The 25,757-nt window shown below is 37.7% G+C and overlaps 1 protein-coding gene across 1 annotated transcript in view; it reads right to left on the reverse strand.

Moving 5' to 3' along the window:
* Window positions 1-1,207: 1,207 nt before the first annotated feature.
* The window catches only part of DYNAP (dynactin associated protein), a 31,915-nt gene continuing 7,365 nt past the window's right edge, over window positions 1,208-25,757 (reverse strand). Inside the window, exons 3-5 of the mRNA XM_057527086.1 lie at window positions 7,342-7,391; window positions 4,708-4,872; window positions 1,208-2,155 (exon numbers count right to left, since the gene is read on the reverse strand). Coding sequence (XP_057383069.1) covers window positions 1,208-2,155; window positions 4,708-4,872; window positions 7,342-7,391 — 1,163 coding nt within the window. The remainder of the gene's footprint in view (window positions 2,156-4,707; window positions 4,873-7,341; window positions 7,392-25,757) is intronic.

Genomic DNA, 25,757 nt, shown 5'->3' on the forward strand with positions numbered 1-25,757 from the left:
TGACGTAGCTGTGGTTACATTTTCTATTAACAGGTATTATTGTTTCTATTACCAGGTTAAGGAGATTATAATTTCACTGAGGTCATTATGGTGTTGTGATTAGAAAGTCATCTGAGTTGGTAGCATCTTTGTTGACTTTATTTTTACCTGGGGAGGTAGCAAAGGGGGTTGAAGATGATGCTTACATTATATCAGAAAACAGACTAGAGTCACTACCTGAGATGGAAGTAGCAATTGCGGTAGTGTAAATTCATGGAATAGCAGAGAGTAGTGTCTGGCGATTCTGGTAAACTGATACCATAGGTTGATTTGAAATGAAAATGAATCAGACTTAAGTTCACAGTGTTGAATGATTTGTGCAGTTAGAGCTTCAGCTGAGGAGGAGAGTTTACCATTGTGAAACAGAAAGGGGTGAACTGGTATTATAATATAATAATATTGGATTCAGAAAAAGGAATGGTGGTCAGAGATTCAGTCAATATGAACCAGGTACTCATGGGCTCTGAGTGCAAATAAAATGGTAACTGCAATTGTGGTAATGCCTTCAGTAAGGGAAAATGCTTAGAGTTATGGTGACAGGGTAAGTTTAAAAGATGATGCTAAGAGTTGTGCTGGTGGGTTCGGAAAAAGAGGTGGCTATTGCCGTGGTAGTAGGTATGCCAAAGGTTGCAGAAGGGATACAGGTGGCTGATGGGATTGTAGCCTCATTTGTAGTGCTGGCCATTGTTGTGCTAGCTGGTTCAGCTGAAGTGGTGGCAACTGTGGCAGTCATACTCTCAGTAGAAGTGGTGGAATCAGTTGTGTCTGTTGTGGTTGTAGCTTCAGTGGTAGTGCCGGCCGTTGTCGTTGTAGTTGGTTGAGGTGTGGTGGTGGCCACTGTGGTAGTCGTAGTCTCAGTAGAAGGGGGAGAATCAGTGGTGTCTGTTGTGGTTGCAGCCTCAGTGGTAGTACTGGCCGTTGTTGTGGTAGTTGGTTGAGGTGTGGTCCTGGCCACTGTGGTAGTCGTGGTCTCAGTAGAAGTGGGAGAATCAGTTGTGTCTGTTGTGGTTGCAGCTTCAGTGGTAGTGCCGGCCATTGTCGTGGTAGTTGGTTGAGGTGTGGTGGTGGCCACTGTGGTAGTTGTAGTCTAAGTAGAAGTGGGAGAATCAGTTGTGTCTGTTGTGGTTTCAGCCTCAGTGGTAGTGCCAGCTGTTGTTGTGGTAGTTGGTTAAGGTGTGGTGGTGTCCACTGTGGTAGTCGTAGTCTCAGTAGAAGTGGGAGAATCAGTGGTGTCTGTTGTGGTTGCAGCCTCAGTGGTAGTGAAGGCCGTTGTCGTGGTAGTTGGTTGAGGTGTGGTCCTGGCCACTGTGGTAGTCGTGGTCTCAGTAGAAGTGGGAGAATCAGTTGTGTCTGTTGTGGTTTCCGCTTCAGTGGTAGTGCTGGCCGTTGTTGTGGTAGTTGGTTGAGGTGTGGTGGTGGCCACTGTGGTAGTTGTAGTCTCAGTAGAAGTGGGGGAATCAGTTGTGTCTGTTGTGGTTTCAGCTTCAGTGGTAGTGCTGCCCGTTGTTGTGGTAGTTGGTTGAGGTGTGGTGGTGGCCACTGTGGTAGTCGTGGTCTCAGTAGAAGGGGGAGAATCAGTTGTGTCTGTTGTGGTTGCAGCCTCAGTGGTAGTGCCGGCCGTTGTTGTGGTAGTCGGTTGAGGTGTGGTGGTGGCCACTGTGGTAGTCGTGGTCTCAGTAGAAGTGGTGGAAGCAGTGGTGGCTGTTTTGGTCGTACCCTCAGCGGTAGTGCTGGCTATATTTGTGATTGTGTTTTCAGTTGAAGTGGCAGCTGTTGCAATTGTGGTTTCTGTGGAATCAGTGGTTGGTATACTTGTAAATTCTGTTGAAGTGTGCTCAGTGATGGTAGTCATGGTACTGGAAGTGGATGTTGTGGTAGAATCTATTGTGCTAGTCGCAACTGTAGTTTTGGAACTAGGAGTTGAGGTTGTTTCAGTTGTCAATGAGATTGCCCCCTGGTTTTGAGTAAGTTGTATAACAATGGGGGCATTATTATTTTTCCCATTATACAGCAGAGACACTATGAGTACTCCAATTGCCATTGTTATCACAGAAGCTAAGAGACAAGCCAGGAATATTTTCCACACAGACCAGTCACTAAACAAATTTCGTGTCACCTGGAAAGGATTTAAATGTAATTACTGAAGTTGAAACCAAACGTTGCAAAAAAAATATGTCATTTATAATCTTTTTATATATAGATTACTTCAGTGGAAGAATGTATAAACATAAAAAATACCTTAATAGCCTGTAGTAATAAATATTGGCTCAAGTTTAATGTTTCATTTGGGAAAGGCTTGGTCTTTGTAATAGGAATAAAGGAACATCCACTGATGTGTCTGCTTTCTTTTCATATGTATTTAAAACTAAAAGAAATATTAAATGTCATCTTAGAAACCATTTATTCCTCCCACCATCAAAAGAAGTATCAACACATGTGTGTCTGACTGCTGCATACAGTGATTTGAGGGACCCAAAATATCACCTATAAAATCTTCTCCCTTCGTTGGCCTATCAACTATCAGATTTGTGTCTGCTTTGTAGCCTTCCATTTTAAATGCATTAATTAATGGCTTATCAAATATTCTAGCTAGGTATTCATACAGGTTAGTAATGGCAGCATGAAAATCAGAGTTGAATACATTTGTTGAAATCCAGCTTGTGCTGCCACCAGCTATTTTCACTGTGTAAGATGTTAACCTCTTTGATCTTATTTTTTCATCCATAAAAATCTATAAGATTAGAATAGGGATTAATGTCAGTAATATTACTTTGTAATATCTCTCTCTCTCATCTGTTATTGTAGAGGAAACATTGCATAGTATAAAACATGTAAGCCTTGAGACAAGAGAGTCTTGAATTTGAATTCCACACCATTAATATTCTGAGCAAGTTTCTTAACTTGCCTAATTCTCAACTTGCCTTGTATCAAAAGTGGAGATAATAATATCTACCTCCAAATGTTATTGAGAAAATTAGAATAAGAAACATCCTTCAAATTAGATTTTTGCAGAAGGCAGGGCTTTATAGTAATTAAGGTCATAGCCATTGGAATATAACAGATTTAGGTTTAAATTTTAAATCCACCTTTTACTAGACAGAAGGTGGTATACGGAAATTTGCCGTGTCTTGCAAAGCCTCAATTCCCTTGCATGGATAATATCACCTATTTAATAAGGCTAAACAGTAAATAAGAAAACAGTATGAATAACATTGTCCTAGCACTTCCTAAGTACTCAAAAAACATTTGATTTCACTAATTAGCTCATTCTTATCCATTTTCTTATGACTGAAAACAATCACTAAAGGAAACAAAGAGCACATATGTCTTTGGAGCATGTAGGGTAACTCTTCAATGTTCCAAAATAGTGGACACTGTCTCAGACAATAAACCGCAATTTGGGTGTTGAGAGTGACACCCACTAGGCAATCAGAAGCAGTTCAAGGGCATTGGGTACCAAGGCTAAGGGAATTTGTGACACCAACTAAGAGAGCCCAATGGCTAATGGCACCTCCTGCCCCACGTCATCTAGGCCTTAGAAAGGAAATCAAAGGGGGAGGAAAGGAAGGACGATACTCACACCTCAGAGGAAAATTACCCTCATTTTTTGTTTGAATTTTTAAAAAGAGGAGTAAGATGAATAAAAACTCATCTTAACCTAACCTGAGACCTGTGCTCAAGTGCTATTACTGCTACTATCTAGCTGTGTGAATTCTTACAAACAATCTAAACTTCCTAGACCACGATGTTTTCCATCTGTGGCTAAGTAAAGGCATCTAAAATAACTTTCAGCTCTCTGATTAGTCTGGTTTGTTTGAGATCATCAGAGATATATTCTCTAAATAATTCTATCAAAAGCCTTCTTCCACAATGTTTCTTGTCATTAAGAGTTTATCCTCTCTTCTTTAATCAAAGTCTTTCCAAACTGTCTCTATAGCAGGATTAATCAGAAGAGGGGTGTAGTCCAGAGCCAGAAGAATTGAACCAAACTGCCAGGCATCATTAGCAATCAGTCAAAATCAAGTTTTCACCTGGAGTAGGGGGTGGAATGGAGGAAAGACTCAGAGGTCAGATCTCAAGGTGAAGAAAACAGAATAATGAGAAACAGGGTAAAGAACACCGGAAATCTGCTTCTGGGCACCAAACCAAGGCAGGGCTAAATATTTTCTAACTCAAGGTTGAAAACACACGAGGTCAGAAACAGGAGGCTAACAGAAGGCCCACAGTTATGCTTAGAAGCAGGAAGGGAAGGGGAGTGAGCCAGATCACCCACAGACTAGGGCCCCAGGGCTTTAACACATGACTTCACCTTCCACTGAGCAAGGGTTACAATGTCATTTACTGTCAATGAAGTTGCTGTCATCAGCTACTCGGTCCTCCAAAAAAAGGAACCCAAAACTTTGCTTTTTTTTTGATGCTTATATATTTTCCCTAAACTTTATAGGTGTTTTTTCTTTCCATCCAAATCATTAGCTCCTTAAATTAAGAACCCCATAAATCTACCTCTTCTGCATTCCCTCTCAGTGATTTGACATGTTCAAAGGATGCTGTAGATTTTCAAAAGAACAATGTTAATTGATTGAATGTTTTTTCTCTAATATTAGATCAAAAACACTTCCATGTGGATTACATCATAACCCAGAGAAACAGTGTCACCCCAGACATTACCTGACAATGTTGGGATTCTCTGTTTGGAAATTCTGAAAGTCCAAGGGTCCCTCTGTTGGTGCAGATGTCAGTTAAATTGGGACCAGCATCACCAGTTACATCAATTGATGTTGCAAACTTACAGGCTGAACTCTGAGCTTCATCGTTTCTAAGGTTCAGGAATGGCTGTGTACAGGAAAGAATGGGAGAAAAATAAGATGCTATTGTATTTTGTGTCTAAAGTAATACAATTCGGACAAATATAAATTAGATTGTGTCATATTATGGCTTATTTGATCAAATAAGATCATTTGAAACCTGACTGAGGAATAAATAAATACATTTATTATATTTCTTCTCAAAACAAGAAAATCTAATTAGGTCATCATAAGTTACATTTAATTATTTATATAATTATTGACATTCAAATTCAGGCATTATCTTTTACCTTCATCATATTTAAAGGATTTGTTAAATATCATTATGTGGTAAGCTGATGTAGAGAGCTATATTAAAAAGTCCCATAACAGGATGTGGAGAAAAGGGAACACTCCTACTCTGCTGGTGGGAATGTAAATTGGTGCAGCCACTGTGGAAAACAGTACGGAGGATTTTCAAAAAACTAAAAATAGAATTATCATATGACCCAGCAATTCCACTCCTGGGAATATAACTGAAAAAAACAAAAACACTAATTCAAAGAGATACGTGCACCCCAATGTTCATAGCAGCATTATTTACAATTGCCAAGGTATGGAAGCAACCTAAATGTTCATCAACAGATGAATGGAGAAAGAAGATGTGATATATATCTACAGTGGAATCCTACTCAGCCATAAAAAAGAATGAATTCTTGCCATTTGCAGCAACATGGATGGAGTTGGAGTGCATTATGCTAAGTGAAATAAGTCAGACAGAGAAAGACAAATACTGTAAAATAAAAAATACAACAAACTAGTCAATAAAACAGAAAAGAAGCAGACTCACAAATATAGAGAACAAACTATTGGTTACCAGTGGGGAGAGGAAAGGGGGAGGAGGATGGGGGGGAAAGGGGTTATTATGAGACTATATAAAATCATGTGTATGAAACTTCTAAAAATTGTAAAGCACTATAGAATTTAAAGAATCTTTTATTCAATAAAAAAAATTACATACTTCTGTGTAATTCTACATGGCCGTAAATTTGTGTGCTTCAGCTAGTATGGAATAATAAATTTCTTTCCAGAAAAAAAATTTTTTTAATAAAATAGAATTTAAAAGTCCCAAAATGAAAATTCTAGAGACTTCAAGGCTTATAAAGAACAACACTTTGGGGTCTTATTCATAATGAGAAAATCAAATCTAAAGAGGTGAAGTGAGATTCTAGGTATAGTAAATTGCAATAGGACACTTCTCCCACTGCAATCAATCAATTAATAAATAAATAAAATTGAAGGGCTTTCAAAGAAGTGAAAATTAGATTACTTAAAATTTAAAAGAAGAAAGAGCTTTTCCAAAGTGATCTAATAATCATAGACCATTTTATTTTCTGGGGGCATTCGCTGATTCTGAGTATGAGTTGAGGTTCTGACTAACAAAAGAGTCAGCAAAACTTTTGCTGTTCATGTGAGTCCAGCATAACAGACTGGAAAATAGGGGATCCCCAAACACAAGGCCTTTGTAATGTTCTGGAATAGCTCAGGAGGCTGGCAGTCAGGATGGAAAGGCAGAGTAAAGCCTTCAGCAGTATCATAGTGATTAGGAGATAAAATCCTGCTATCAGAAAGGGACTTAACACAAACATAAGACTGGTTTCCCCCTAAGGACATTTGCCATACTTTGAGGCTGCCTGGCATAGGAAGTTAAAGAGCTGACCTTGAAATCTCTGAAGGTCAATCTCTGAAGAATATACATATAAACATTATGAACAAAATAATAGTAAATTAAATCCAAAAGTATATCAAAATGGTAAAAACTCATAACCAAGTGAGGTCTACCCAACTACCTAAACTTAGAATGAAAGTTAGTTTAACATTCAAAACAGCTAATATAATTCACCACATTAACAGAAATTAAGGAGAAATATATATGTGAATATATCAAAAAAATGCAGAAAGAGTTCTGGCAAAATTCAACAACAATTTGTGATAAAATTTCTGAGCAAACTAGTAATAGAAGAGATTTCCCATAATCTGATAAAGGATAGCTCTGTAAAACCTAAGCTAACATCACAATTAATGGTGAAATATTTCATGCTTCCCCCCTGAATTTGGGAACAACACAAAATGTTCACTTTCACCACTTCCATTCAACATTACATTGGAGGTCGTAGCCAGTGCATTGTTAGGAAAACAAAAATAAAGTTATAAAATATGAAAATAAAAAATGACATGATTGGGTTTACAGAAAATCCAAAAGAGGGTCCAAGATGGCGGAGAAGAAGGACGTGCTCTCACTCCCTCTTGCGAGAATACCAGAATCACAACTAACTGCTGAACAATCATCGACAGGAAGACACTGGAACTCACCAAAAAAGATACCCCACATCCAAAGACAAAGGACAAGCAACAGTGAGACGGTAGGAGGGGTGAAATCACAATAAAATCAAATCCCATATTCCTGGGTGGGTGACTCACAAACTGGAGAACACTTATACCACAGAAGTCCACCCACTGGATTGAAGTCTTTGAGCCCCACGTCAGGCTTCCAAGCCTGGGGGTCCGGCAACGGGAGGAGGAATTCCTAGAGAATCAGACATTGAAGGTTAGCGGGATTTGATTGCCGGACTTCGACAGGACTGGGGGAAAAAGAGACTCCACTCTTGGAGGGCACATACAAAGTAGTGTGCGCATCAGGACCCAGGGGAAGGAGCAGTGATCCCATAGAGACTGAACCAGACCTACCTGCTAGTGTTGGAGGATGTCCTGCAGAGGCAGGGGGTGGCTCTGTCTCACCGTGAGGACAAGAACACTGGCAGCAGAAGTTATGGGAAGTATTCCTTGCCACGAGCCCTCCCAGACTCCGCCATTAGCCACACCAAAGAGCCCGGGTAGGCTCCCGTGTTGGGCCTCCTCAGGCCAAACCACCAACAGGGAGGGGACCCAGCCCCACGCATCAGCAGTCAAGTGGATTAAAGTTTTACGGAGCTCTGCCAACCAGAGCAACAGTCAGCTCTACCCACCACCAGTCACTCCCATCAGGAAACTTGCACAAGCCTCTTAGATAACCTCATCCCCCAGAGGGCAGAGAGCAGAAGCAAGAAGAACTACAATCCTGCAGCCTGTGGAACAAAAACCACATTCACAGAAAGATAGACAAGATGAAAAGGCAGAGGGTTATGTACCAGATGAAGGAACAAGATAAAACCCCAGAAAAACAACTAAATGATGTGGAGATAGGCAATCTTCCAGAAAAAGAATTCAGAATAATGATAGTGAAGATGATCCAGGACCTTGGAAAATGAATGGAGGCAAAGATTGAGAAGATGCAAGAAATGTTTAACAAAGATCTAGAAGAATTAAACAACAAACAAACAGAGTTGAACAATACAATAACTGAAATGAAAAATACACTAGAAGGAATCAATAGCAGAATAACTGAGGCAGAAGAACGGATAAGTGACCTGGAAGACAGAATGGTGGAATTCACTGCTGTGGAACAGAATAAAGAAAAAAGAATGAAAAGAAACGAAGACAGCCTAAGAGACCTCTGGAACAACATTAAATGCAACAACATCCACATTATAGGGGTCCCAGAAGGAGAAGAGAGAGAGAAAGGACCCGAGGAAATATTTGAAGAGATTATAGTCGAAAACTTCCCTAACATGGGGAAGGAAATAGCCACCTAAGTCCAGGAAGCGCAGAGAGTCCCATACAGGATAAATCCAAGGAGAAACACACTGAGACACATAGTAATCAAATTGGCAAAAATTAAAGACAAAGAAAAATTACTGAAAGCAGCAAGGGAAAAACGACAAATAACATACAAGGGAACTCCCAGAAGGTTAAGAGCTGATTTCTCAGCAGAAACTCTACAAGCCAGAAGGGAGTGGCAAGATGTAATTAAAATGATGAAAGGGAAGAACCTACAACAAAGATTACTCTACCCAGTAAGGATCTCATTCAGATTCGATGGAGAAATCAAAAGTTTTGCAGACAAGCAAAAGCTAAGAGAATTCAGCACCACCATACCAGCTCTACAACAAATGCTAAAGGAACTTCTCTAAGTGGGAAACACAAGAGAAGAAAAGGACCTACAAAAACAAGCCCAAAACCATTAAGAAAATGGTCATAGGAACATACATATCAATAATTACCTTAAACGTGAATGGATTCAATGCTCCAACCAAAAGACACAGGCTTGCTGAATGGATACAAAAACAAGACCCATATATATGCTGTCTACAAGAGACCCAATTCAGACCTAGGGAAACATACAGACCGAAAGTGAGGGGATGGAAAAAAGATATTCCATGCAAATGGAAATCAAAAGAAAGCTGGAGTAGCAATACTCATATCAGATAAAATAGACTTTAAAATAAAGAATGTTACAAGAGACAAGAAAGGACACTACATAATTGTCAAGCAATCAATCCAAGAAGAAGATATAACAATTATAAATATATATACACCCAACATAGGAGCACCTCAATACATAAGGCAACTGCTAACAGCTATAAAAAAGGAAAACAACAGTAACACAACAATGGTGGGGGATTTAACACCTCACTTACACCAATGGACAGATCATCCAAAATGAAAAATAATAAGGAAACCCAAGCTTTAAATGACACAATAGACCAGATAGATTTAATTGATATTTATAGGATATTCCATCCAAAAACAGCAGATTACACTTTCTTCTCAAGTGTGCACGGAACATTCTCCAGGATAGATCACATCTTGTGTCACAAATCAAGCCTCAGGAAATTTAAGAAAGTTGAAATCATATCCAGCATCTTTCCTGACCACAATGCTATGAGATTAGAAATGAATTACAGGGAAAAAAACGTAAAAACACAAACATATGGAGGCTAAACAATATGTTACTAAATAACTAAGAGATCACTGAAGAAATCAAAGAGGAAATCAAAAAATACCTAGAGACAAATGACAATGAAAGCATGACAATCCAAAACCTATGTGATGCAGCAAAAGCAGTTCTAAGAGGAAAGTTTATAGCTATACAACCCTACCTCAAGAAACAAGAAAAATCTCAAATAAACAATCTAACCTTACACCTAAAGGAACTAAAGAAAGAAGAACAAACAAAACCCAAAGTTAGCAGAAGGAAAGAAATCATAAAGATTAGAGCAGAAATAAATGAAATCGAAACAAAGAAAAGAATAGCAAAGATCAATAAAACTAAAAGCTGGTTCTTTGAGAAGATAAACAAAATTGATAAACCATTAGCCAGACTCATCAAGAAAAAGAGAGAGAGAACTCAAATCAATAAAATTAGAAATGAAAAAGGAGGAGTTACAACAGACACCACAGAAATACAAAGCATCCTAAGAGACTACTACAAGCAACTCTATGCCAATAAAATGGACAACCTGGAAGAAATGGACAAATTCTTACACAGGTATAACCTACCAAGACTGAACCAGGAAGAAATAGAAAATATGAACAGACCAATCACAAGTAATGAAATTGAAACTGTGATTAAAATCTTCCAACAAACCAAAGTCCAGGACCAGATGGCTTCACAGGTGAATTCTATAAAACATTTAGAGAAGACCTAACACCCATCCTTCTCAAACTCTTCCAAAAAATTGCAGAGGGGGGAATACTCCCAAACTCATTGTATGAGGCCACCATCACCCTGATACCAAAACCAGACAAAGATACTACAAAAAAAGAAAATTACAGACCAATATCACTGATGACTATAGATGCAAAAATCCCCAACAAAGTACTAGCAAACAGAATCCAACAACACATTAACAGGATCATACACAATGATCAAGTGAGATTTATCCTAGGGATGCAAGGATCTTTCAACATACACAAATCAATCAATGTGATAACCCATATTAACACATTGAAGAAGAAAAACCATATGATCATCTCAATAGATGCAGAAAAAGCTTTTGACAAAATTCAATACCCATTTATGCTAAAAACTCTCCAGAAAGTGGGCACAGAGGGCACCTACCTCAACATAATAAAGGCCATATATGACAAACCCACAGCAAACATCATTCTCAATGGTGAAAAACTGAAAGCATTTCCTCTAAGATCAGGAACAAGAAAAGGATGTCCACTCTCACCACTATTATTCAACATAGTTTTGGAAGTCCTAGCCATGGCAATCAGAGAAAAAGAAATAAAAGGAATAGAAATCGGAAAAGACAAAGTAAAACTGTCACTGCTTGCAGATGACATGATATTATACATAGGGAATCCTAAAGAGGCCACCAGAAAACTACTAGGGCTAATCAATGAATTTGGTAAAGTTGCAGGATACAAAATTAATGCACAGAAATCTCTTGCATTCCTCTACACTAATGATGAAAACTCTGAAAGAGAAATTAAGGAAACACTCCCATTTACCATTGCAACAAAAAGAATAAAATACCTAGGAATAAACCTACCTAGGGAGACAAAAGCTCTGTATGCAGAAAACTATAAGACACTGATGAAAGAAATTAAAGATGATACCAACAGATGGAGAGATATACCATGTTCTTGGATTGGAAGAATCAACATTGTGAAAATGACTATACTACCCAAAGCAATCTACAGATTCAAAGCAATCCCTATCAAATTACCAATGGCAGTTTATATGGAACTAGAACAAAAAATCTTAAAATTTGTATGGAGATACAAAAGACCCCGAATAGCAAAAGCAGTCTTGAGGGAAAAAAACGGAGCTGGAGGAATCAGACTCCCTGACTTCAGACTATATGACAAAGCTACAGTAATCAAGACAATATGTACTGGCACAGAAACAGAAACATAGATCAATGGAAGAAGATAGAAAGCGGAGAGATAAATGCACGCACCTATGGTCAACTAATCTATAAGAAAGGAGGCAAAGATATACAATGGAGAAAAGACAGTCTCTTCAATAAGTGGTGCTGGGAAAACTGGACAGCTACATGTAAAAGAATGAAATTAGAATACTCCCTAACACCATACACAAAAATAAACTCAAAATGGATTAGAGACCTAACTGTAAGACCAGACACTATAAAACTCTTGGAGGAAAACATAGGAAGAACACTCTTTGACATAAATCACAGCAAGATCTTTTTTGACCCACCTCCTAGAGTAATGGAAATAAAAACAAAACTAAACAAATGGGACCTAATGAAATTTCAAAGCTTTTGCACAGCAAAGGAAACCATAAACGAGACGAAAAGACAACCCTCAGAATGGGAGAAAATATTTGCAAACGAATCCACAGACAAAGGATTAATCTCCAAAATATATAAACAGCTCATGCAGCTCAATAGTGAAAAAAACAAACAACCCAATCCAGAAATGGGCAGAAGACCTAAATAGTCATTTCTCCAAAGAAGACATACAGATGGCCAAGAAGCACATGAAAAGATGCTCAACATCACTAATTATTAGAGAAATGCAAATCAAAACTACAATGAGGTATCACCTCACACCAGTTAGAATGGGCATCATCAGAAAATCTACAAACAACAAATGTTGGCGAGGGTGTGGAGAAAAAGGAAACCTCTTGCACTGTTGGTGGGAATGTAAATCGATACAGCCACTATGGAGAACAATATGGAGGTTCCTTAAAAAACTAAAACTAGAATTACCATATGATCCAGCAATCCCACTACTGGGCATATACCCAGAGAAAACCATAATTCAAAAAGACACATGCACCCCAATGTTCATTGCAGCACTATTTACAGTAGCCAGGTCATGGAAGCAACCTGAATGCCCATCAACAGACGAATGGGTAAAGAAGTTGTGGTACATATATACAATGGAATATTACTCAGCCATAAAAAGGAACGAAATTCAGTCATTTGTTGAGCCGTGGATGGATCTAGAGACTGTCATACAGAGTGAAGTAAGTCAGAAAGTGAAAAAAAAATATCGTATATTAACACATGTATGTGGAACCTAGAAAAATGGTACAGATGAACCAGTTTGCAGGGCAGAAATAGAGACCCAGATGTAGAGAACAAACGTATGGACACCAAGGGGGGAAAACCATGGTGGGGTGGGGATGGTGGTGTGCATATTACATTATTCTTTTTTTTTTTTAAAAAAGAAGATTAATTTATTTATTAATTTATTTATTTATTTTTGGCTGTGTTGGGTCTTCGTTTCTGTGCCAGGGCTTTCTCCAGTTGTGGCAAGCGGGGGCCACTCTTCATCGCGGTGCGTGGGCCTCTCACTATCGCGGTCTCTTTTGTTGCGGAGCACAGGCTCCAGACGCGCAGGCTCAGTAGTTGTGGCTCACGGGCCTAGTTGCTCCGCGGCATGTGGGATCCTCCCAGACCAGGGCTCGAACCCGTGTCCCCCGCATTAGCAGGCAGATTCCCAACCACTGCGCCACCAGGGAAGCCCAATTACATTATTCTTGAAGTCTTTGAAATACATGCTGAATTCTTTAAAGTAAATGAATGAAAAGGATGGGTTCAAATAAGAAAGGTTTTGGTGGTTAGGTTTTTCTTGAAGTCAGTCTAAGACATTTCCTCAACAGCACCATCTATAACATTTTATAAACTTACTATGTTAAAATATATTAGCTCTATTTATTTGAATAAATGTTATTTTCTAACAATAGAAGATTATTTCAACTAAAAAAAAAAGAGAGAGAGAGAGAGAAATAACTCCAGATACAGTTTTAAGAAAAAGATAGAGAGCAATGTGTGTTATATTCTTACAGGAGTATAAATTGTTATGTATAAATTTGTTATAGCTCAAAAACATTATAGAATTATCTAAGTTTTACTCATAGGACAGCAAGAGCATTATTTAAATGTACTCTCTCAATTACATTGATTAAATAACCAATCCTAAATGGTTATTAAAAATGCTATTGACATTGCTGGCTCAATCTCGAATTTCTATAAAAACAATCAAGCTACATATGTGTGCAGACGTTGGCCATTGAGCAACTATAACTAAGAATAAAAGGGAGTATAATTATGATTAAATATAGTCAAGAAGGAATACACTCAGGCAAAAAAAATTAAAGTTCTGTTTTTCTAAAGGTGTAATATCACGCCAAAGAAGTAAAGAGAATGGTTATGCAGTGATACCAAATAAAAGAAGATATGATACACACAAGCACTTTAAGAATTTCCATCTGTTTTTAAATAGGTAGCTTTGAGAAAATTACACATATTTATATTTTATAAAAGCTTTGTGTTTCTTTGTATTATTACTATCGTTATTCTTCAGCTATCCAGTTTGTTTATGGCTGATAAACTTGAATATTTTTCTGAACTTTTGTAATTAAATAAAAATTCACTGGCAAGACCAATTTACCAGAATTTAAAATATTTAAGAGAAGAAAGATGGTGAGTGATTGCACTGAGAGCAGAGTAGTCTCTAAAGTTAAAATTTTGAGAAGTTGGGGGGCTATGAATTATAGTTAATTAGCTCTTGGTAGAAGCCAATAATCTCCATTACATACACCCAATAAGCATTAGCTATGTTCATAGAATAAAATTTTAAATTCTATGCTTATAACTTAAGAGATTACCATTTCATGTTTCCTAAAGGAAAAACAAACTCCTAAATTTCTCTATTTTATGTAGACTTCAACTGCTACTATAATCCACTGGTGAAAATGGCCATCAATTAAAAAAAAATTTCTCTACCATTATGTCCAAATATCCAGATGTAAAGTGAGATAGTCAGTGATGAAGATACATGCCCTTTATTTGAAAACTCTCATTATTATCTAGGGAAATCTTCAAGATGAATAATTCCTTAGTAAAGGGACCTTTTTATCTGAGTATCTTGACACTGTGAAGACCTAATGACATAGTTGCAAGGCTAGAAGAACCATGAAGAACATCTTTAGGGGAAAGGAGTGCTGGTCTAGAATCAAGTGAACAATTTCTCTGCCTTGTACCTTCCTTGTTAGTGCAGGGGGACAAAAATATTTTTCCTCACAGAATGTAACTGTCCATTCAAACTTATACTGATTTCATTCAACACATTTCCACATGTTTCCAGTTTCAAGGGCTCTAGTCAGAGGCAAAGTTACATAAAAGGCAATCCCAAAACACACAGTACTAAATTATTTCTTCTAAAAACATAAGCAATAGTCAAATAATATTGTATATAATTGAACTCTAATATTCCCTTGAATACAATTCTTTATTAAAAAAGAAACTCATATGTAGTTAAGTAGAGGCTAATCTAAAGGACTTGCTAGATAATTTGCTTCCTAGGCATAGAATTCACTTACAAGATTATGTTCTGACTTTCAAAAATGTACGAAATCTTTGAGTTCTGACAAATCTACACATTACACTAAAATCCAGGCAATTACCACAAAAATCTATATATCACATTTTAACAAAATAAATTGTTAATGCAATCAACCACAGATTTGTCATCTTATACTCTAGTTATGATAACTGTAGAGAATTATTTGAACAGTTTATTAAATTATTACCCCCCAAATTGCTAATATCTTAGATTAGTGAGTATTAAAATAAATTTCTTAATAATGCATATATTGATATACAGAAAAAAATACAAGTTTTCTAATTAACAAGTAGTAATAGAATAGCTAAAAATTGTCTTTCATGTAGAATTCTGATTAAGAATTGCTTTTTGGGAAGAACCATGTTGTAATAAAAAAAAAATCAGAGTTGTATTATTATTGAAAACAAGACTCTGAACTATCAGAACATACCGCGGTGGTGCCACCAATACTCATCGGCTGGTTTCCAGAGTGTTCAGTAGTCACTACGTATTTCCCACATTTTCTGTCCATTCTTGAAGCACAAGCTTAACTCCAGAAATACTTTTCAGCCTGTGCATTGCTCTTTATACCTGCAACCTTGAGAGATAATTAAGTTGATTAATATCCACTATGAGACATCACTGCTAGTGTGGATTAGACTAAATAATAAATATTCTTTATGTGGGATCCACCTTACAGGAAGAAGTGGGTGTTAAGAAATTACATGAGGATGCAAGAAAACCAATCCAACCTCTGTGATGACACCCTCAATACTATGCCACCAGGCGGCTTCCTGGTAGAATGAAACTGCAATTATACAATTCTTCCTTCTCTCTCCTACCACATCATTTCACAGAACTCTTCCTTCTGACTTCAGGAACAGCCCAAGATAGAATTCTGAAATAAGTGAATGTTGCTGTTGCTTCTTTTCCAAACAGACAGGAACATCTTTCCGCTCTTACTGGCAACAACCTTTAGGCACTCATGACCCTCTGCTCATCAAGTCTTGACCTTCTTGGGTTCCTCCCCACCTTTAAAACTTTTCCAATCTATTCTCTTTCTCTGCTTCTAGAAAATGTTAATCTAACTTGATTTATACTTCTGGAAAAAAATAATACAACTTGGCTTACATGTCTCCAAGCCCCAGACTGATACAGACAGTTGATCTGATAAACAAATCTCTGTGAATATATTCACCAAGAGCCCCTTCTCTTCATTTTTTGTGAGATCTATTTGGCATAGTTACCCAGAAGATTACTTCTGATTTTGCTTACAGTTTAGTAACAAGACACTTGGGCAGGTAGGGCTTTTCTAACTTCTGAAAATTATACTCAAGAGCAAAGGACTTTTTTCTTATCTGTAGATATATCTTTGGAGGGATCTAAAAGACAATTGAAAAGAGTTAAGAAATCATTTTTAACCTCAAATAAAAAGTTATCAATCAGCTCCCAACACACGTACCCAAGGAATCCCAAATAAAACTGGTATAGAAAATTATTTATGAAGAATGGTGCTTAAATAACCTAAAAGTTTAAAAATATCTCTTCAATTTGTAATTAGTCCATAGTTAATTTCTTACAAATGAAGCAACAAAGACAAAATACTTACACTTTTTTGTTGAAAATGTCTCATGTAGCACTTTTTAACTGGCCAGATATCTATGAGGTTTCAAAGATAAGAATTACCTGATAGTAGAGCTGCAAGAGGGCTGGGAGATCTTGGAGTTCAGCCTTGTCATTTTAAGATTGAGGAAATTTGTGTCCAAAGAGGGTAAGTGATAAAATCAGCTGGGTGGTAGAATCCAGTTTCCTTTCAGTCTAATACCGTCTCTATAATTAGTTTATTAATAGTGACTTTGTAGAAAGATGGACAGCCTAGTAGGAAGTCAAGCAAATGTCTTTTGAAAACAAAGTGAAACAAAGATATCAAAGACTTGGATTTGGAAAAGATCCTAGATATGATGCCTGAAGCCATCTGAGACTTACTGAACTTTCAGGGGAAAAGTCTGGGAGCCTGACTTTTTGGCCAAATGTCAAGTAATCTTTATTCAAACATGTTTGAGAAATAGTTTGCTAACCAATGATCCCAAGCATGCACATGGAGTGTCTTCATATCTTTAGGGAAGAAAATTGTGTGTGTAAAGAAACTACAACTTTCTCAAATTAAAAAATGGGTAAGTTTTTAATTGCTTATTCCTTCAATAAGCACTGCTGAGTCTCTGTTATACCCAAGCATTGTGCAAGAGGCTGAGTGCTCAATGGTGAATAAAAGAGTCAAGATTCCTGCTCTCTTGGAGTAGAGTGAAACATATACTGATTATGTCTTAAAATATTTTTTGATCATTTCTAAAGTTCTCTTATAGATGCATTCTTTAGCTAAAAGTTTCCATTGGAATCCATGGAAGCAAAGTAAAATGGCCTTTGGATCTAGAGAATAAAAAAGGTGTAAAAAGACTAGGGAAGGGATTTATTCTAGGAAGGAGTAAAAGACAACGTTTTACCCCTCCATAATGAAACTAAGGCAGTGAAACTATGGCTTCTGTGACAATATAAGTAGAGTGATCATGTAGTTTATCACTCCAAACCAAAATACTTCTGAGAGCAAAAGGAAACAGTATTAATAATTTAATTTTACAGAGACAACACTATCCCATGTAAACCAGGACATGTGGTCACTTAGCAATAAAGAACCCATGTGAGTTAGGAGATTCACTAGTACTAACCATGACCACTGGATAAGTCAGTGCATTTAAAAACTGATTCAATATCTCTAGTGAACAAATATTCAATTAGAATACACAGTTTACTTGAGCTTTAAAAAAATCTAGTATTGCAGTACTAACACACACATATTTATATTATGCCCTGGAGTTCCAGAACCACTAAGAAGGTAAAATTCCAGAGTGTATATCATTAAGTCACTGACAAAATAACATCAAAGTCCCACCCTCATTGTCATTAGCTGATGAACTGTTTCAAGAGCCAAAGTAAATCGCTATGCACTTAAATCTTCAGCATAAATTTAGAACTTAATTTTTCCAAAGAATACTTTTTGTGCTTTTTCACATCACAAACCAATAGCTAGAGAGGGGCACACCTGGATTACTATAACAGGCAAAGAAATACAGGTAACTCTCATTGGTATGCTGAATATCTCCTAGAAAAGCTCTTTGATATCTGCATAATTTTAAGTCAAAAAAATGTGGAAATCTATATTAATTGAGAGTGGCTGATGGTCTTTTAACAACTGGTAATTTTTTTTTTTGGCCAAAGAATGCAAAGCCTGTTAAACTGTCATCTGTTATAAAATGAACCACACTGTAGTCTTAAAGATTACAACAAAACTAATTTATTGATAAAGTCACCCACTTCAAATACTTCCACGACAAATTTCACCGTGATCTGATATTAATCGAAACAACCGATTTTTTTGGATGTCTCTGAACCAAGATGGTGGAGTAGAAGGACGTGCTCTCACTCCCTCTTGCAAGAACACCAGAATCACAACTAGCTGCTGGACAATCATCAACAGGAAGACACTGGAACTCACCAAAAAAGATACCTTACATCCAAAGACAAAGGAGAAGCCACAATGAGATGGTAGGAGGGGCGCAATCACAGTAAAATCAACTCCCATAACTGCTGGGTGGGTGACTCACAGACTGGAGGACACTTATACCATAGAAGTCCACCCACTGGAGTGAAGGTTCTGAGCCCCACGTCAGGCTTCCCAACCTGGGGGTCCGGCAACAGGAGGAGGAATTCCTAGAAAATCAGACTTTGAAGGCTAGAGGGATTTGATTGCAGGACTTCGACAGGACTGGGGGAAACAGAGACTCCACTCTTGGAGGGCACACATAAAGTAGTGTGCACATCGGGACCCAGGGGAGACTAAACCAGACCTAGCTGCTAGTGTTGGAGGGTCTCCTGCACAGGCGGGAGGTGGCTGTGGCTTCCCAGACACTGGCAGCAGCAGTTCTGGGAAGCACTCCTTGGCGTGAGCCCTCCCAGAGTCCACCATTAGCCCCACCAAAGAGCCCAGGTAGTATCCAGTGTTGGGTTGCCTCAGGCTAAACAACCAACAGGGAGGGAACTCAGCCCCACCAATCAGCAGTCAAGTGGATTAAAGTGTTACTGAGCTCTGCCCACCAGAGCAACAGTCAGCTCTACCCACCACCAGTCACTCCCATCAGGAAACTTACACAAGCCACTTAGATAGCCTCATCCACCAGAGGGCAGACAGCAGAAGCAAGAAGAACTACAATCCTGCAGCCTGTGGAACAAAAACCACATTCACAGAAAGATAGACAAGATGAAAGGGCAGAGGGCTATGTACAAAACGAAGGAACAAGATAAAACCCCAGAAAAACAACTAAATGAAGTGGAGATAGGCAACCTTCTAAAAAAAGAATTCAGAATAATGATAGTGAAGATGATCCAGGACCTCGGAAAAAGGATGGAGGCAAAGATCGAGAAGATGCAAGAAATGTTTAACAAAGATCTAGAAGAATTAAACAACAAACAAACAGAGATGAACAGTACAATAACTGAAATGAAAACTACACTAGAAGGAATCAATAGCAGAATAACTGAGGCAGAAGAACAGATAAGTGACCTGGAAGACAGAATGGTGGAATTCACTACTGCAGAACAGAATAAAGAAATGAAGACAGCCTAAGAGACCTCTGGGATAACATTAAATGCAACAACATTTGCGTTACAGGGGTCCCAGAAGGAGAAGAGAGAGAGAAAGGATCCGAGGAAATATTTGAAGAGATTATAATCAAAAACTTCCCTAACATGGGAAAGGAAATGGCCACCCACGTCCAGGAAGCACAAAGAGTCCCATACAGGATAAACCCAAGGAGAAACACACCAAGACACATAGTAATCAAATTGGCAAAAATTAAAAAACAAAGAAAAATTATTGAAAGCATCAAGGGAAAAAAGACAAATAATATATAAGGGAACTCTGATAAGGTTAACAGCTGATTTCTCAGCAAAACACTACAAGCCAGAAGGGAGTGGCATGATATACTTGAAGTGATGAAAGATAAGAACTTACAACTAAGATTACTCTACCAAGCAAAGATCTCTTTCAGATTTGATGGAGAAATCAAAAGCTTTACAGACAAGCAAAAGCTAAGAGAATTCAGCACCACCAAACCAGCTCTACAACAAATGTGAAAGGAACTTCTCTAAGTGGGAAACACAGAGAAGAAAAGGACCTACAAAAGCAAGCCCAAAACCATTAAGAAAATGGTCATAGGAACATACATATCTATAATTACCTTAAACGTGAATGGATTAGATGCTCCAACCAAAAGACACAGGCTTGCTGAATGGATACAAAAACAAGACCCATATATGTGCTGTCTACAGGAGACCCAATTCAGACCTAGGGAAACATACAGACCGAAAGTGAGGGGATGGAAAAAAGATATTCCATGCAAATGGAAACCAAAAGAAAGCTGGAGTAGCAATACTCATATCAGATAAAATAGACTTTAAAATAAAGAATGTTACAAGAGATAAGCAAGGACACTACATAATGATCAAGGGATCAATCCAAGAAGATATAACAATTATAAATATATATGCACCCAACATAGGAGCACCTCAATACATAAGGCAACTGCTAACAGCCATAAAAGAGGAAATCAACAGTAACACAGTAACACAATAGTGGGGAATTTAACACCTCACTTACACCAATGGACAGATCATCCAAAATGAAAATAAATAAGGAAACCCAAGCTTTAAGTGACACAATACACAGGATAGATTTAATTGATATTTAAAGGACATTCGATCCAAAAACACCAGATTACACTTTCTTCTCAAGTGCGCATGGAACATTCTCCAGGATAGATCACATCTTGGGTCACAAATCAAGCCTCAGGAAATTTTAAAAAATTGAAATCATATCCAGCATCTTTCTGACCACACGCTAAGAGATTAGAAATGAATTACAGGGGAAAAAACGTAAAAAACACAAACACATGGAGGCTAAACGATACGTTACTAAATAACTAAGAGATCACTGAAGAAGTCAAAGAGGAAATCAAAAAATACCTAAAGACAAATGACAATGAAAGTACGATGATCCAAAACCTATGGGATGCAGCAAAAGCAGTTCTAAGAGGGAAGTTTACAGCTATACAAGCCTACCTTAAGAAACAAGAAAAATCACAAATAAACAATCTAAGCTTACACCTAAAGGAACTAGAGAAAGAAGAACAAACAAAACCCAAAGTTAGAAGAAGGAAAAATCATAAAGATCACAGCAGACAAAAATGAAAAGAAACAAAGAAAACAATAGCAAAGATCAATAAAACTAAAAGCTGGTTCTTTGAGAAGATAAACAAACTTGATGAACCAATAGCCAGACTCATCAAGAAAAAGAGGGAGAGGACTCAAATCAATAAAATTAGAAATGAAAGAGGAGAAGTTACAACAGACACTGCAGAAATACAAAGCATCCTAAGAGACTACTACAAGCAACTCTATGCCAATAAAATGGACAACCTGGAAGAAATGGACAAATTCTTAGAAAGGTATAACCTTCCAAGACTGAACCAGGAAGCAATAGAAAATATGAACAGACCAATCACAAGTAATGAAACTGAAACTGTGATTAAAAATCTTCCAATAAACAAAAGTCCAAGACCAGATGGCTTCACAGGTGAATTCTATAAAACATTTAGAGAAGACCTAACACCCATCCTTCTCAAACTCTTCCAAAAAATTGCAAAGGGAGGAACACTCCCAAACTCATTGTATGAGGCCACCATCACCCTGATACCAAAACCAGACAAAGATACTACAAAAAAAGAAAATTACAGACCAATATCACTGATGACTATAGATGCAAAAATCCTCAACAAAATACTAGCAAACAGAATCCAACAACACATTAAAAGGATCATACACCATGATCAAGTGAGATTTATCCCAGGGATGCAAGGATTCTTCAAGATACACAAATCAATCAATGTGATAACACCATATTAACACATTGAAGAAGAAAAACTATATGATGATCTCAATAGATGCAGAAAAAGCTTTTGACAAAATTCAACACCCATTTATGATAAAAAAAACTCTCCAGAAAGTGGGCATAGAGGGAACCTCCCTCAACATAATAAAGTCCATATACGACAAACCCACAGCAAACATCATTCTCAATGGTGAAAAACTGAAAGCGTTTCCTCTAAGATCAGGAACAAGAAAAGGATGTCCACTCTCACCACTATTATTTAACATAGTTTTGGAAGTCCTAGCCACGGCAATCAGAGAAGAAAAAGAAATAAAAGGAATAGAAATTGGAAAAGAAGAAGTAAACCTGTCACTGTTTGCAGATGACATGATACTATACATAGAGAATCCTAAAGATGCCAACAGAAAATTACTAGAGCTAATCAATGAATTTGGTAAACTTGCAGGATACAAAATTAATGCACAGTAATCTCTTGCATTCCTATACACTAATGATGAAAACTCTGAAAGAGAAATTAAGGAAACACTCCCATTTACCATTGCAACAAAAAGAATAAAATACCTAGGAATAAACCTACCTAGGGAGACAAAAGGTCTGTATGCAGAAAACTATAAGACACTGATGAAAGAAATTAAAGATGATACCAACAGATGGAGAGATATACCATGTTCTTGGATTGGAAGAATCAACATTGTGAAAATGACTATATTACCCAAAGCAATCTACAGATGCAATGCAATCCCTATCAAATTCCCAATGGCATTTTTTATACTACAAAGCTACAGTAGTTAAGACAATATGGTACTGGCACAAAAACAGAAACATAGATCAATGGAACAAGATAGAAAGCCCAGAGATAAATCCACGCACCTATGGTCAACTAATCTACGACAACGGAGGCAAAGATATACAATGGAGAAAAGACAGTCTCTTCAATAAGTGGTGCTGGGAAAACTGGACAGCTACATGTAAAAGAATGAAATTAGAACACTCCCTAACACCATACACAAAGATAAACTCAAAATGGATTCAAGACTTAAATGTAAGACCGGACACTATAAAACTCTTAGAGGAAAACATAGGAAGCACACTCTTTGACATAAATCACAGCAAAATCTTTTTTGATCCACCTCCTAGAGTAATGGAAATAAAAACAAAACTAAACAAATGGGACCTAATGAAACTTCAAAGCTTTTGCACAGCAAAGGAAACCATAAACAAGACCAAAAGAAAACCCTCAGAATGGGAGAAAATATTTGCAAACGAATCCACAGACAAAGGATTAATCTCCAAAATATATAAACAGCTCATGCAGCTCAATAGTGAAAAAAACAAACAACCCAATCCAAAAATGGGCAGAAGACCTAAATAGTCATTTCTCCAAAGAAGACATACAGATGGCCAAGAAGCACATGAAAAGCTGCTCAACATCACTAATTATTAGAGAAATGCAAATCAAAACTACAGTGAGGTATCACCTCACACAAGTTAAAATGGGCATCATCAGAAAATCTACAAACACCAAATGCTGGAGAGGGTGTGGAGAAAAGGGAAACCTCTTGCACTGTTGGTGGGAATGTAAATTGATACAGCCACTATGGAGAACAGTATGGAGGTTCCTTAAAAAACTAAAACGAATTACCATATGATCCAGCAATCCCACTATTGGGCATATACTCAGAGAAAACCATAATTCAAAAAGACACATGCACCCCAATGTTCATTGCAGCACTATTTACAATAGCCAGGTCATGGAAGCAACCTAAATGCCCATCAACAGACGAATGGGTAAAGAAGATGTGGTACATATATACAACGGAATATTACTCAGCCATAAAAAGGAACGAAATTGGGTAATTTGTTGAGCCGTGGATGGATCTAGAGACTGTCATACAGAGTGAAATAAGCCAGAAAGCGAAAAACAAATATTGTATATTAACGCATGTATGTGGAACCTAGAAAAATGGTACAGATGAACCGGTTTGCAGGGCAGAAATAGAGACCCAGATGTAGAGAACAAACGTATGGACACCAAGGGGGGAAAGTGGCGGGGGGGCGGGAGTGGTGGTGTAATGAATTGGGAGATTGGGATTGACATGTATACACTGATGTGTATAAAATTGATGACTAATAAGAGCTTGCTGTATAAAAAAATGAATAAAATAAAATTAAGGAAAAACAAAACAAAACAAAGAGGCCAGCATCAGATGAAAAAAAAAAAAAATCAAAACACCTTTGTGTTTGTGCTTTGGCCTTTCAGTGTGATGACAACTAATATGACAGCTCCAGCTCTGTCATCTTTAGCAATTTTTTTAGGCCAGGACATTATCATAGTTCACTATGTTGTATTGTGATTGAAATGATACCCCAACAGACAGCAGATTTCAAAGGCTTTTGTACAGTATTTAGAGCTGTATTTCCTATTAAACTTGATAAGATAATCATTCAAAATGCACAGAAGTTGTAAAAGAAGTTTTTAGGTATTAAGTCAAAATCAAACCAATGCAGTGACTACGTGAAAAAAGTGATCAAAGTGAGAGAGTGAAAAAACTAAAGCTATCTTCACATTTGTTTGAGAATCTACCTCTCTTGCCCTTCCCAACAAAAAAACAAAAGCTTAAATAAATTAAGAGGTTATTTTCCTTTCACATAAAGAGAAAGCTGCAGGAGGGCAGTTCAGATATAGATGAGAGAGAAGAAAATTAAAGTTTCATCTCTTGTTGAAGAATGTCACTAGAGCACACTAAATGGGTGCTGCTCTACACCTGGCTAGTTACTGACTCCGCCGCATCTTGTTATTAATATTACTGACATTTCTTGTGAAGGGGTGCCTGTTCTAGTACACACCTCACTGGTCGCGTCTAATCCTCCTAATACCTTCCTGAATTAAGTATCATTACCCCATTTTCCTGATGAAATACCAAAGCACTTAGTGATAATTAGTTTTTTGTTTTTTTTTTTAAGGATTTTCTTATTTATTTATTTATTTATTTATTTATTTATTTATTTATTTATTTATTTTTGGCTGTGTTGGGTCTTCGGTTCGTGCGAGGGCTTTCTCCAGTTGCGGCAAGCGGGGGCCACTCTTCATCGCGGTGCGGGGACCGCTCTTCATCGCGGTGCGCGGGCCTTTCTCTATCGCGGCCCCTCCCGTCGCGGGGCACAGGCTCCAGACGCGCAGGCTCAGCAATTGTGGCTCACGGGCCCAGCCGCTCCGTGGCATGTGGGATCTTCCCAGACCAGGGCTCGAACCCGTGTCCCCCGCATTAACAGGCAGACTCTCAACCACTGCGCCACCAGGGAAGCCCGATAATTAGTTTTAAGATGAGTCTGTGTCTCTGCATTCATTCACCCAAGAAGTGGTTATCAAATACTTACTATATTCACTGTGTCACTTTAGATGCTGAGAAAATTTGGGAAAGGGAGGAGAGGGAAAAATATTTAGAAGTTTAATCTCTTACGGATAGAAATAAATTTAAAAAAACAACAACTAGAGATTCTTGTGACATGCCTCAGAATATATCTAGGCAGCAGGGTTGTTTACTAATAGCAGGAAAGGAGCGTCATTAATACCTGGAGCAGACTTGCCTACTAGGGAGAAGATGCTGGAATTTAGACCCAACTTATATCATAGGCTTAGGAATTCCTGGGCAGAAGGCAAGACTTACAAGCTTTGCAGACTGAAT

Source organism: Balaenoptera acutorostrata, chromosome 13 (genome assembly GCF_949987535.1).
Source record: "Balaenoptera acutorostrata chromosome 13, mBalAcu1.1, whole genome shotgun sequence".
Lineage (NCBI taxonomy): Eukaryota > Metazoa > Chordata > Mammalia > Artiodactyla > Balaenopteridae > Balaenoptera > Balaenoptera acutorostrata.